The following is a 12,556-nucleotide window of genomic DNA, read 5'->3' as shown; positions in this document are numbered from 1 at the left end:
GCAGACTAAACAATCCCAGCTCCCTCAGCCTCTCCTCATAAGTCATGTGTTCCAGACCCCTAATCATTTTTGTTGCCCTCTGCTGGACTCTCTCCAATTTTTCCACATCCTTCTTATAGTGTGGGGCCCAAAACTGGACACAGTACTCCAGATGAGGCCTCACCAATGTCGAATAGAGGGGAACGATCACGTCCCTCGATCTGCTGGCAATGCCCCTACGTATACATCCCAAAATGCCATTGGCCTTCTTGGCAACAAGGGCACACTGTTGACTCATATCCAGCTTCTCGTCCACTGTAACCCCTAGGTCCTTTTCTGCCGAACTGCTGCCGAGCCATTCGGTCCCTAGTCCAACGGTGCATTGGATTCTTCCGTCCTAAGTGCAGGACTCTGCACTTGTCCTTGTTGAACCTCATCAGATTTCTTTTGGCCCAATCCTCCAATTTGTCTAGGGCCCTCTGTATCCTATCCCTACCCTCCAGCGTATCTAACTCTCCTCCCAGTTTAGTGTCATCTGCAAACTTGCTGAGGGTGCAATCCACATCATCCTCCAGATCATTTATGAAGATATTGAACAAAACTGGCTTCTGCCCTGTGCTGCAGCAAAAAATGATTTACTTCTGAAATCAGGACGCCAAGGAGCAGCAATGGTCTCTAATGTCAGTTTCGTTCATTTGAAATAGGCTGCTGGAATCAGCTTTTCTGGGGCTGGGACCATCTTCCTGTTTGTACAGTGCCTGTCATCATGGGGCCCTGGTCCATGACTGGGGCTCCTAGATACTACCACAATACAAATAATCAGTGATTAATTTTGTGCCAGGGCTTGGCCGTTAGTAGCCCCAGCACCGCTGGGCTTGCCACCTCTGTTATGAAAGTGTAAATAATAAAAAAAAAAAAAAAAAAAAAAGGCCTGAGCCCTGACATGTCTTTCATTACAAATTAAGCACTGCAAACAATTAATATTTTACCTGAACTAGATATGCACAATTCCGTATGCTGATAGTCCATGTGCGTCATACATCTAGATTTGCCCGAGATCAGCATTAACCTGGGCCAGATATTAAATTTGGATTGTTAAAATAAATAGAGCCCTGACTTGATTTGTTATGTGGCATTTTACAGCCAGTTCCATGTCTTTCTCTTACCCTATTTTGTGCTTCCATAGCTCACATCCCAGAGGGTCCCAAAGCATTGCCCACGCATTGTACAGAGAGGACTAGGCTTCAGCAGGGGCTGAAGAGCACACAACACAACAGTTTAGAGCAGGAAGCGAAGAACACGCGATCCATTTGAAATCGCAGGAGGATTGGAGAGCAGCAAAACAGCATCTGTGTGCCCAAGTGAACCCATGCTGGGTTCAGCCCTGAGATGACAAATAGCTTGTATAACCCTTATGCAACACCGTCAGCAGTTGAGCAAGCCCATGCATTCTGTAATTTTCCCACGTGGAAACTACCAGGCCATCCATGCAAGGCTAGACTGCTCATGTTCTCCTGAAGGGAGCAGAGATCTAAATTGTTGTTCAGTCCTGGGAGGCCGGAAGAGAATTGGCGTTGAAGCCCAGGGCTGTGTTCTGGACAGAAGCTATTGGTAGCGGAGCAGGTTCTGCATTCTCCTCTGCCTCTTCTTAAAAGATCTTGGAGAATGAGCTCCGCCGGACAAAGCAGCTGGAGTTAGTGACTCTGTCCTTTGTATCACACTCCCACCTGCGCCGTACGGCACACAGAGAGCTTGAGAGAAGACAAGAGCTTCTAATGAGGCAGGGGGAGGTTCCCTTGGTAACAGCAATGAACAAATGATGTGAATGGGTGCTGGGGAACCTTAGCTCTGGTGTCCTATGCCTGCTTCACTTAATGGGAGAAAGATGTACATAATTTTCTCTTGAACGATCCCCACCCAGCTGGGAGGTGAGGATGCTGCAAGGTTTTATAAAGCCTGCTCTAGTCGTTTTAATATTGGATTAGCCTCTGCCTTTCAGAGGGTGGCAGTCCTTAGGCTTCAGAGTAGCAGCCGTGTTAGTCTGTATCCACAAAAAGAAAAGGAGGACTTGTGGCACCTTAGAGACAAACAAATTTATTTGAGCATAAGCTTTCGTGAGCTACAGCTCACTTCATCGGATACTTAGGCTGGGAATCCTGTTCCAATGGGATGATAATCAGAAGGCCAATTGTCACCTTTCGCCTCCTGCCCAAGAAATACCTTGGTGCTCTTCACTGCATGAACGAGGTCCTGCATGCTTCGCAAAGCTCCCCTGGCGAGCTTGCTGCTCGGCACATGCTATTGGGGTAAACTGTACCAGAAAGCTGCCTTGCCCCAGCTGATATGGCTGCTTAGCCCTTGAGGAGCAATCTGCCTCTGCAGAGTTCCTCTGGAATAAATCCTCAACCCTCGCAGCTTCACTCAGAGGGTCCAGGGAGGTAAATACTATCCCCACTTTACAGATGGGGAAACTGAGGCACGCAGACACATGACTTGCCCAGAGTCTCACAGGAAGTCGGTGTCGGAGATGGGGTTAGAAGTGAGGTGGTGTTAGAACTTTGGCCTTGCTTGTGTGCCACAAGCCTGCACTGCAAGGGCCGTTCTCTCCCACTCACTGCCCTGTCTCCCCTTTCTCACATCCGGCCTGGGGCAGTCTGAGGGTGGGTGTGCTCTCCATTCCAGCAGTGGGTATGCTGCTGCCATTACTGTCTGTTTTTTACCCCCCTCTCCTCCCCGCGATGAGCTGGTCTAATGCTCCTTGCTTTCCGTCGTTGGCTGGCTGAGGCTGGTAATTGTCTCCATGGGATCACAGCAGTAGCCCGGTAGAAGTAAGCTTTCATGCGCTCTTTAAGAAGAGAAGAAGATGGGGAGTGAATGTGTTGAAATTCAGCGAGATCAAAGGCCTAATTAATGCGCAGCCCATGTAAGTTTATTTTTAGGGCTTCACAGAAAGGCTGTAGATGTTTAATTGGCACTGGCACACGGATGCTCCAGATTAATGGAATCCTGAGAGCGAAAGGGACAAAGTGAGAGACACTGAATTTCTGGGCGGAGAGGATATTATTCAATACTTGAACATATTTAGCAAGTGACACCTGACTGACTCACTGTGGATTTCTTGCGATGCCTGTAGCTTAAGCCATGATCTGGCTAGGGCTGATGTGCATTGGATCAGAGTTTCTCAACGAAGGTCTGTGGACCGGTGCCAGTCCATGACAGCCTCCTTGCCGCTCCCTGAGATTTTCCTGACACGGTTTAGGAAGGCAGCAAGCTGGTCCCTGGTATCAAAAAGGTTGAGGAACACTAATATCCTACGCAGTGGAAATACAAACCTTTTCAATCCTCTGCTTTAACGCCTCTCCTGGGAAACACACACATGTATTAAAGAGCGACACGACTTCGGGTAAGTGAGAGATGTGGCTGTGTCTGGTAGTGGCAACGGAAGCGCCAAAAGCCATGTGTCCTGTAACTAGCCAGGTCAGGGACCTGGGTATACTCCACTGCTACCCTTGCTTTTTGTGCAAAGCAGAAACCAGGTTGGGATTTTAGCCTTCAAGCCCCAGAGCCTGGTTTGCAAAGGTCCGATCATCCGCAGCTCCAGTCCGTTCCTGAGGGGGTGTCTGTGCTGCAAGTCTCAGAGCCTGGGTCAGCTAACTTGGGCTTGCGGGACTCAGGCTGCAGCATTAAAAATAGCAGTGCAGACATGTGGGCTTCTGCTGCAGCCCAGGCTCTGAGACCCTTCCCCCCCTTATGGGGTCTCAGAGCCCCAGCTCCAGCCTGAGCCCAAATGTTTACACTGCAATTTTGTGGGTCTTTTACTACTGTGTAGACAAATTCCGATAGCGCATCACCTTGGGAGGGGCCTGTTTCCTAGGGTGGGAGGCTGAAGCCAGTTTAGTCTTCGTGGTTGCATTTCTGCCACATTTTACTGCCTCAATGTGCCTAATATAAGAGCTGAATGATTCTCCCCACTCCTCCCTCTGTTGCCCGCTAGCAGACGCGAAAGGCAGGGGATGCTTTTTCCTCCTCTCCAGATCCTCCACCACCTTCTGTCCCCTTCAGACTCTTAGATTGTATGTGACAATGGAAGGTCTGGTGCATGGTGATTAATTGCAGCTGTCTAACAGTAATTCCACTGGATGTGCCTTCTTGGCAGCTGGTGCCAGAGGTAACCGCATGCATCAGGGGACTAGCAATGGGGTTAAGAGCCTCTGTCCTCCAGGTCTCTGGTTAAAAGCCAGGGCTGTAGTGATCAGATGACTATCTGGCCTGTGTGACATGAATTAGACAATGGCAAGTATTCACCTCACGCAGATTTACTGTAACTGGCACCCCTTGGTCCCCTCACTAGCTTCAGCAGAGGCCATGGACTGAATGGGCTGCATAGACCGAACTCCCCCCTCACGGATGGGCAGTTCCACACTTACATGTGCTTCAGACTTGAGGCTCCTGGGCAGGGCAGGAAGTTTGCGCAGCTGCAACCTTTGCCTTCGATATGCTGTTCTCTGGGGCTGTCAACCCTATGTTTTCTCCCAGGGCGAAAATTCCCCCATTTAAAAAACGTCCCTTGGTACTAGTGCCTGTCTCACACATCCACCGCCCTCCCACCCCCCGAAAAATGTCACCAATGCGCTGGGGCTGCTTACTCCGACTAAGGCACTCTAATAGGTGGGGGTGTGCAGGAGCCCCTCCCCTAGGAGCAGCCAGTTGGCACTGATGCGATGGTCGTTCTGGGCCAAGCCCCCTGAGAAAGGAAGCTGGAGTGTTACGCATTTTTCCTTCCCTCCTTCGTTTAGCCGTAACTCTGTCTGAGGTCTGCAAATGCCCCTTCTGCTATTAGAGCTTTGCAGCGTCACAAACCCCCTCGTTCAGCCCAGAGCCCAACCCCAGGCTGGCTAGTTTCACGTTGTGGGTATGGAAATAACCCCTGCCCCATGTCGGAGCTCTGCTACCGCTGCACAATGAGGGGGTGGCTGCAGTTTGGAGGTGGTGGAAGCTAACATAATTCTAAATCTATTTCCATCCTTTAGGCCTGTTCATTGTAAATCCTATTAACTTGGGGGTACGTGATTCAGTCTAGTGATCAGAGCAAACTGCTGACTCACTGCTTGACCGTCAGCCATGTGTTCGAATTTGTGCCTTAGCCGTCCCAGCACCTAAATCGGGTGACAGCAGCGGGATGTTACTGCGGCGCAGAGGCTGTGTCAGCTCCGCATTCCCAGCTGAACTAGGCACTTGCCATCCAGATCTGCATTTGCGCACGCCGCAAGATGCTTGCGTTGCACGGTTGGCTTGGAAGGCAGGAAGCCCCGTCTGCCTGATACACAAGCTGCAGATGTCCTCTTCCCTGCGCCTGGCTTGCTAGTTTACCTTGCAGCTAGGGCACCTGCAGAGATGAAGCTGGTTTGGGTTTTGTTTCCCTTCCTTAGGCAGGTGTTAAAAATGTTACTAGTCTCTCTCCGCTTCCTTAATTATTACCTTGAAAAGCCTATCAGATGTCTGCTAGCCAGAGAACTAAACCTGCTAGCCAGAAGCCATTTGGGGGCTGTGGGGGAGGCAACTCGGGATCTCCACCGAGCTCCAGCAGCCATGCTCTGGTGAGCAGCTCCACTCCCCCTAAGCTCCTGGAGAGAAGAGTCCTGAGATCCATGACAGGAGTCTGTCCCAAGGCTCCGGCTCTCATATCTGTCTCCGACTGGTAGGGGGCGGATAAATTTCAAGTTCCTCCCTGTAGCTACCTGTAGGTTCCCCATTTTGGCCCCCAGAGGGGACAATGTGTCCTCTTTTTCTCCCCCACCCCTCTGGGGCCCTTTAGCCCGAAATGCTCCTGCATCCTGCAGGGCGTGCTATTTTTTTTCTTGAAACTTTAGGTGATGAGGTGTGGGGAGAAGAAAGGGGGTGAATGGGGGTCATCCTCCCCCATGATAAGCCCTCTGAATATAACAGAACTGACCAGAGCCTTGTTAGCTTTCCTCAAGCAACTGCAAGGTGAAACCATGGGCAGCACCAGAAGCACTGGGGCTGTGTCTCTGCAGATTCAAGAGGAAAGCATTGTGCTGGTTCTCATTTGGAAAGTTATCTTTGCAGCCGTGTAAGAGCTGCAACTTCTTATATATTTATTTGTAGTGCGTGGGCCAGGACCCCATTGTGCTAGGCTCTGTTCAAACACACAACAAAAAGATGTCTCCTGTCCCAAAGAGCTTTCAATCCATGTTGAAAATCTAGGTTCAACGATTGATAACTTAGACCCCTTCCCTCACTGGGGAAAGCTTCCTGTTTGCCACATCACCAAGAACAGATGGTACAGCCACGAGCTCGGAAGAATGAAATGGCCAAGCTGCTAACAAAAGGATGGGATTTCTCATTTAAAATCCGCCCCTGTTCCAGGAAACTGGAGGGTAGCATATGTGCCTCGCGTCTTAAAAATAAAGCACTGGGTAAAACCCGGGGAATTGCATCAGTATCCGGAAACTTGGTTGAAATGTTGGTTTAAAATAGGATTATAAAACGCCTCTCTGGAGCACTGCTGGATCTGGTGTAATGATTCCTACACCAGCAGAAGGGTGTGCTGGGTCTAGGCATATAGTGAGCTCGCATCCTGCCCTTCTTCCCCTATGCCCCAAGGTGAGGATGAGTTCGCAAGTTAAAAACAAGTCCCCGACTCAGCTCCCAAAACAAAGGAGCAACCCCGGTCCATGAGGATGTGTTGCCCAGTTCTTCATGTCGAGCGACCCTCCCATCTCTATGGTGAAAGGAGCTGGACGTTTCAGCTAGTTTCAGCTGCAGAGGGAGGGCTAAGGAGCCGCTCTGACTGGCCTCAAAAGAGCAGAGGATCTGCCTCTGAGTCAGTGGCCAGTGTCCGTGCTAGAGGTGCTGGGCTCCTTGAGTAGGAGACTGGCAGCCAGGGGTATTAAGGGTGTGTTGCAAAAGCCAACTTGTGCTGGCCTAGTGTCCTTCGTAGCAGCGTTGTGTGGGCAGCATACTCTCCACCAGGGGCATATTTGGGTATAAGCTTTGTAGGTCTGATGAGCAGAGCTGTAGCAGTCAGCAGCTTGAGCCCTTCAGACTAGCAGTGGTGGAGTGTGGGGCAGCGCTGGGGTGGCCGTAAAGCCACGCCATTAACAGCTGCTACTGCCCGTGGAAGTTCATAGCTTCTTCTGTTCCCTGGACTGGAAATGAACAACAAAGATCTGCCGGGTCATCTTAGTCCATCACCCTCCTATCTGAGCCGCTCACATACATTTGTCTGCAGATGTAAGGTAGGGCAGTGCTAATATCCCCATTTTACAGCTGAGGCACAGAGATGAAGTGACATGCCCGAGGTGTCTAAATCGGTGGCAGAGTAGGGAATAGACTCCAGGTCTCCTGGGTCCCAAGCCAGTGCCTTAGCCACAAGACCACCCTTCCTTTAATCAGCAAACACATGTCTCAATTGTTTGATGCTCTCCGCTATGGGGGCGGGCTGCCTGTTGTAACATGGCTGCAACTGTCTTCTCTCACCTAGGTTTCCATGTGATTCCCTCTGTGTCCAGCATCGTGCCGGAGAGCTGCCTCCTCATCGTGGTGGGGCTGCTGGTTGGGGGACTCATCAAGGGGGTCGGGGAGAGTCCCCCAATCCTGAAGTCGGACATTTTCTTCCTCTTCCTCCTCCCGCCCATCATCTTGGATGCCGGCTACTTCCTGCCCCTGCGCCAGTTCACGGAGAACCTGGGGACCATCTTGATCTTTGCAGTGGTGGGGACGCTCTGGAACGCCTTTTTCCTGGGCGGGCTGATGTATGCCGTGTGCCAGATCAGCGGCACTGGCCTGGATCACATCGGCCTGCTGGCCAACCTGCTGTTCGGCAGCATCATCTCGGCAGTGGACCCGGTGGCGGTGCTGGCTGTCTTCGAGGAGATCCACATCAATGAGCTCCTGCACATCCTGGTGTTTGGGGAATCCTTGCTGAATGACGCCGTCACTGTGGTGAGTGAAGCACGTGTCAAGCTGCTTGTAAGGCCCTGGGTTTGCTCTGGTGGCAGAGCTCCCTCGAGGGCAGCAGAGTCTAGACTGGAGGGCTGGGTGGATATGATTGGATTAGATCAGTGGTTTCTAAACTGGGGTTCGCGAAATGTTACAGGGGGTTCTTGGGGGGCGGGGGGGGGGCGGGGAATGGCAAACAGAGCTGTCCCTAGGGACCCTGGACAGCCTGGGGCCAGCAGCCCAGGGCCCCTGGACTTCCAAGAGCTAAGCAGATCAAAGCAAGCATATCTATCACACTGAGGAGATTTTAAACTTCAAGACTCCTTATAAGAAATGGAAAGGGAGGGGGATATTTTTTGCCGTTTTTAAAATTAAATAGGCAGCTGGTGGTATTTTTAAAATTATTATGAAGAACAAGTTTAAGCTTTGTTTTAGTGTGTGTCGGACTGCTCAAGACCCGAATGCTTGTGTAGGAGGAATTCTTTGATTTGGCTTCTTAAATACCTTCATGCTGTTTCACATCTGATACTCCTGGATGAAACATAAGAGCCTTGTCTTATAACAGGCTTATTCCAAGTCATACAAGCTATGAAAGTGAGATCATGGAAGAGTGTTGCCATTTTCATAATGTAATAAAAATACTGTAATGATAAATAATAATAATAAATAGTGTGTAATAAGCATGTCATAAAAGCAAATTTTATATTTCCAAGATCACTGTTTTTATAATTTATACTCTGGTAAAGGAGAAAATCCCTGGAAATACTCATTTTTAGGAGAGGGTTCGTGAGACTTGACATTTTAGTGAAAGGGATTCACAGGTTGTTAAAGTTTGGGAACCACTGGATTAGATGCTTTGCTTGCTAAACCCTGGCATATGAGTTGCACTAACTTAGATCTCCCCTTAGACACTGACTTGGAAGTGGATGGGGGGGGTGGGGGTTAGCCTGGGGTGTGACTTGCAGCTTGTGTAGAGGTGCTGAAGCTTGCTGTGCTCTAGCTAGCTAGTGAGCAGCGAGGATGTGATGGTGCAGACTTCAGTGCAGGCTGCACAAGTGAGTGCATACGGGGAGGGGAGGGAGTCAAGTGAGCTTGTGCAGTCTGTGCCACCAGGTCCTCACTGCTGTGTGCTGCAAATCAATCCCCCCGCCTTGGTGTAGACACAGCCTGAGTTACATGTGGGTGATGATGCTATTAGCCCATCCATAGGGCTTATCTGGAGATCTCAGGTAAAGCATGTCGGGTGTGGAGGGGACTGGGTAAGTGAGTTGCCTGAGGTCAGTGTCGGGGCAGGAGTAGAATTCGGGTCTCCATTGGCAGGGCTGTAAAGTGCCTAACCCAGCATGGCCCTGACCCACAGCTGGGGCTCCTTGGTGCTGTGATAACAGCAATCATTAATAGTAGTGTCCCCCACAACTTCCGCTCCCATTACACACCTCTCTGCACTGATCCCTGGCAGCGCTGATGCGCTCTGGTCGGGGTGAGTGGGCAGCGGATGGGGGCAGCTGGGTTGCTGGGATCTTCCGCTGTATGGTGGAAGTGATGCATCTATCCCTCTCTGCGGGCTGCAGCTGGGCTGGAGAGGAGCCAGACCGGAAACAGCCTCTGATACACACGCTGTCACTTAGTAATGAAGCAACCCAGCTACACTGTCTCCCACCCTACCCCAAAGGTTCCTCAGGCTGGAGTTTGCTTGACTATTTTTAACTCCTGTTTCTTTGCATAAAGTTGTACAGTTCCTCCCTGGACCCCAGTCTGAGCAGGGCCTGATGTGAGCCTTTCACTGCCCAGGGCAGCAGCCTCTTCTCTCCTTTCCTATCCCCATCCTGTAGCCTGATCTGACCTCTTCATCTGGATAGGTCAACGCTGCCTGGGACTGGTGGGTTTTTTGTATTTGTTTAAACTTGAGAGAGGACATGCCTGGTTTAGAGCGCTCAGCCAAGCCTCAAATTCCTCCCTCCCACACAGTGCTGGAAGATTTATTTTAATGTCTCTAGAAAACTCTGCTGAGCTCTCTGATAAGGGCCAAACTGCAAGCCTGGCTAAACTCTCCCACAAGGGCAAGGGGTGACCTGCTTTGCTGTGTGCCGCCGCCTGGATAGGCAGCCCTGGGAAAACCTCTCCCAGGGCTGGGCTGTGCGTGGGCTCAGAGGCCCAGCTTAGCTGGTACAAGTTTATTCTAAGCGTTCGGGTCTCACCCATCTAGCCCGAGCTCCCCAGCAGGTTGCCTGTGTACTCCTAGCCCCAGGGGATAGGCTGGGCTTGCTGGTGGGAACAGGAGTTGGCGGCGGAAGATCTTAGTGCCGGTTGATCATGGGAGAGAAGGGAAGGGTGTGGGGATGTTTAACACTGACCGAAGGGGATAGATATTTGGAAACCATTCAGCAGTTTGCTACATGTATTGGCATCAAAGCTCACCTGGGACTTGGCATTCGGCTCCGAAGCATTTCTGGGACCAGACAGTCCGTCCTTGGGGGCTAGCCATAAATAGTGGTCTGCGAGGATCATTCAGGGGACTGGCCAGGCTGGAGAACTAAGGTATCTCCAAGTCCCTTCAAACAGGATATTCTAAAACCAGGGTCGGAGCCAGTTCTGACACCTGCCATCACTAGAGAACCGGTGTCAGAGCTCCTGGCTGTGGAGATCTGCCTCCGGTCAGCATGCCCATGTCTGTGGCGACATGGGTGCTAATCCTGGAGCGAAATCAGTGTCTCTCAGAGTTGTTCGGTTCCAGGGGATAAGCTGGGCTCAGCTGCTGCTTGGGCATGGGACATGGTTCTGTAAATAAGCTGAGAATGTGCTGCATTGCTGAGCCCTAGAAATCTGGGTCTGCTCTTGCTCTTGGCAACAGAAAGCCCTCGATGCACCACCCACGCACGCTCCCGCCTTGTGTTTAGGTGTGGCGTGCAAAGAACATTTCAGGGGCCTTCGGTTGTGTGGAGGAAGCGTGGCACCAGTCGTGGCCTGTGCATCCATCAGAACGTGAGGTCTGCCGTGGCCTTTGGACCAGGGATGTGAGTCTGGGGAGACTCTTGCCTTCCGTTTGCAGGAGCATTCTAGCAACCGCTTAACTCTGCATTTGCAAGAGACTGCATTTGCATCCTTTCTGGGGGTCTCTCAGGATGAGCCAGCGGTTAGGCCTGTTAAAGGAGGCTTCACTTTCACTTTCGACATTTAGTTTTATACAGAGCCGTGTGCATGGCCCCTTACGAGCTTCCATAGCTCTGCCTGCCTGCCGCTTGCCATGTGCACACACCCAGGGAGCCTACCTGCCCTGCCCTTCCCTGCAGCCTGGGCAAAGTCTGGACCTGGGGCAGTAAAGGGATCATGGGCCAATTGTCTGCTGGGCCTGGGTTGCTGTGTTTTTGCAGTGCTGGTCATTGCCTTTGTTCTCTTGCAGCCGGCCCTGCAGCAGGGGGGCAGGCGCGGGAAAGGAGTGGGGTTTGCTGACCCACCCTGGGCTAGGCTGGGTATATGAGATTTCTGGCCCTTCCTGTATTGGGGAAGGGCCTCCAGCTCTGCAGATAGCAACTTGTCTAACAGGTTTATCCCTTTGTTGGGTGCCCAGGTGCGGCTGACTGACTGGAGGGCGGGATCATGGCTCTCTTCCATCCCCAGTTTATGCAGGGCAGAACCAGTCCCTCCCAGGGGGACCTGTTCGGCTGCTGCAATCATTGCGCTTAAGAAGCCTTTCCTCCAGAAAGTTGTTTTAAGAGCCCAGTTCTGAATAAACAGCTCGACCTTTCAGGAGAAGAGGCTGTAAAACTGCAGCCCAGTGCCATGGAAACTGGCGCAGGAGCATCGCCGAGCAATAGAAAGGAAAGAATTATCAGGATGCTCTAGCTAAGTGGAAGCTGGGGTCTGCATCCTGACTGATGCTGTACCCACTCTGGCTAGCAGCGTGATTGCCCCACACCTGTGTCCCAGGTGTGAAATGAAAGAAAAGGGATCTGCTTTAGCCTGGCCCCTGGGCTGCTCTAGAGCACTGAGCAAGGAGGTTGACTATAGATGGGTGACTGCGGTGGAAGGCTCTTGGGGGCAGGGTTAAGGTCCCGCGGGGCTAAGCTACACCCTGGCCCTGAGGGGGTTGTGTAGATAGAGCCCCGAAGAGGAAGAGACTGGCCTTTACTGTAATCTTCGGGGCAATAGTCTCTTCTGGCGAGATGCGGACTCTTCCCCACACGCCTGCGGCAGGGAAGCAAAAGCAGCGTCCCAGGGAATGAAGTAGGGCTCTGGGCCTGGGTGTTTCCAAAGGAAATCCCAGTCCAAGGGCTGGCTGTGAGAGTGCAGGCGTTGGCTTGCCTCGGTGTCTAGAGGTTAGTGCTACAGACAGCAGAATGCCTCCCCCTTCCTTCTAATCTTCTGTGCTCCTTTTGGGTACAATGGCTCTTACTGTATGTCCCTTCTGTCCGCTTCAGAGCGTGGGCTGCTCAGCAGCCTACCAAGAGTGATGAGGAAACTGATGTGCAAGCAAAGAGAGAGGAGTCGTGCCTGTCCCGCTGTCTGCCCGAGACTCTCTGCCCCACGGTCTCTTAACTGCTCTTGCTAGGCCGTGGGGAAGGCACCAGCTCTGCGCGCATGGCGGCCTGGTGGTAAAGTGCTTAGAGAAATTAGC

At 51.6% G+C, this 12,556-nt stretch overlaps 1 protein-coding gene across 2 annotated transcripts in view; it reads left to right on the top strand.

Moving 5' to 3' along the window:
• The window catches only part of SLC9A1 (solute carrier family 9 member A1), a 58,056-nt gene that overhangs the window by 31,218 nt on the left and 14,282 nt on the right, over positions 1 to 12,556 (top strand). For both annotated transcript variants that reach the window (XM_037881580.2, XM_007064817.4), the window contains exon 2: positions 7,484 to 7,944. In XM_037881580.2, coding sequence (XP_037737508.1) covers positions 7,484 to 7,944 — 461 coding nt within the window. The remainder of the gene's footprint in view (positions 1 to 7,483; positions 7,945 to 12,556) is intronic.

The sequence above is a fragment of the Chelonia mydas genome, chromosome 19 (genome assembly GCF_015237465.2).
Source record: "Chelonia mydas isolate rCheMyd1 chromosome 19, rCheMyd1.pri.v2, whole genome shotgun sequence".
Lineage (NCBI taxonomy): Eukaryota > Metazoa > Chordata > Testudines > Cheloniidae > Chelonia > Chelonia mydas.
Note: the sequence above shows the minus strand (reverse complement) of the source record. Positions and strands in the feature narration are given on the sequence as shown.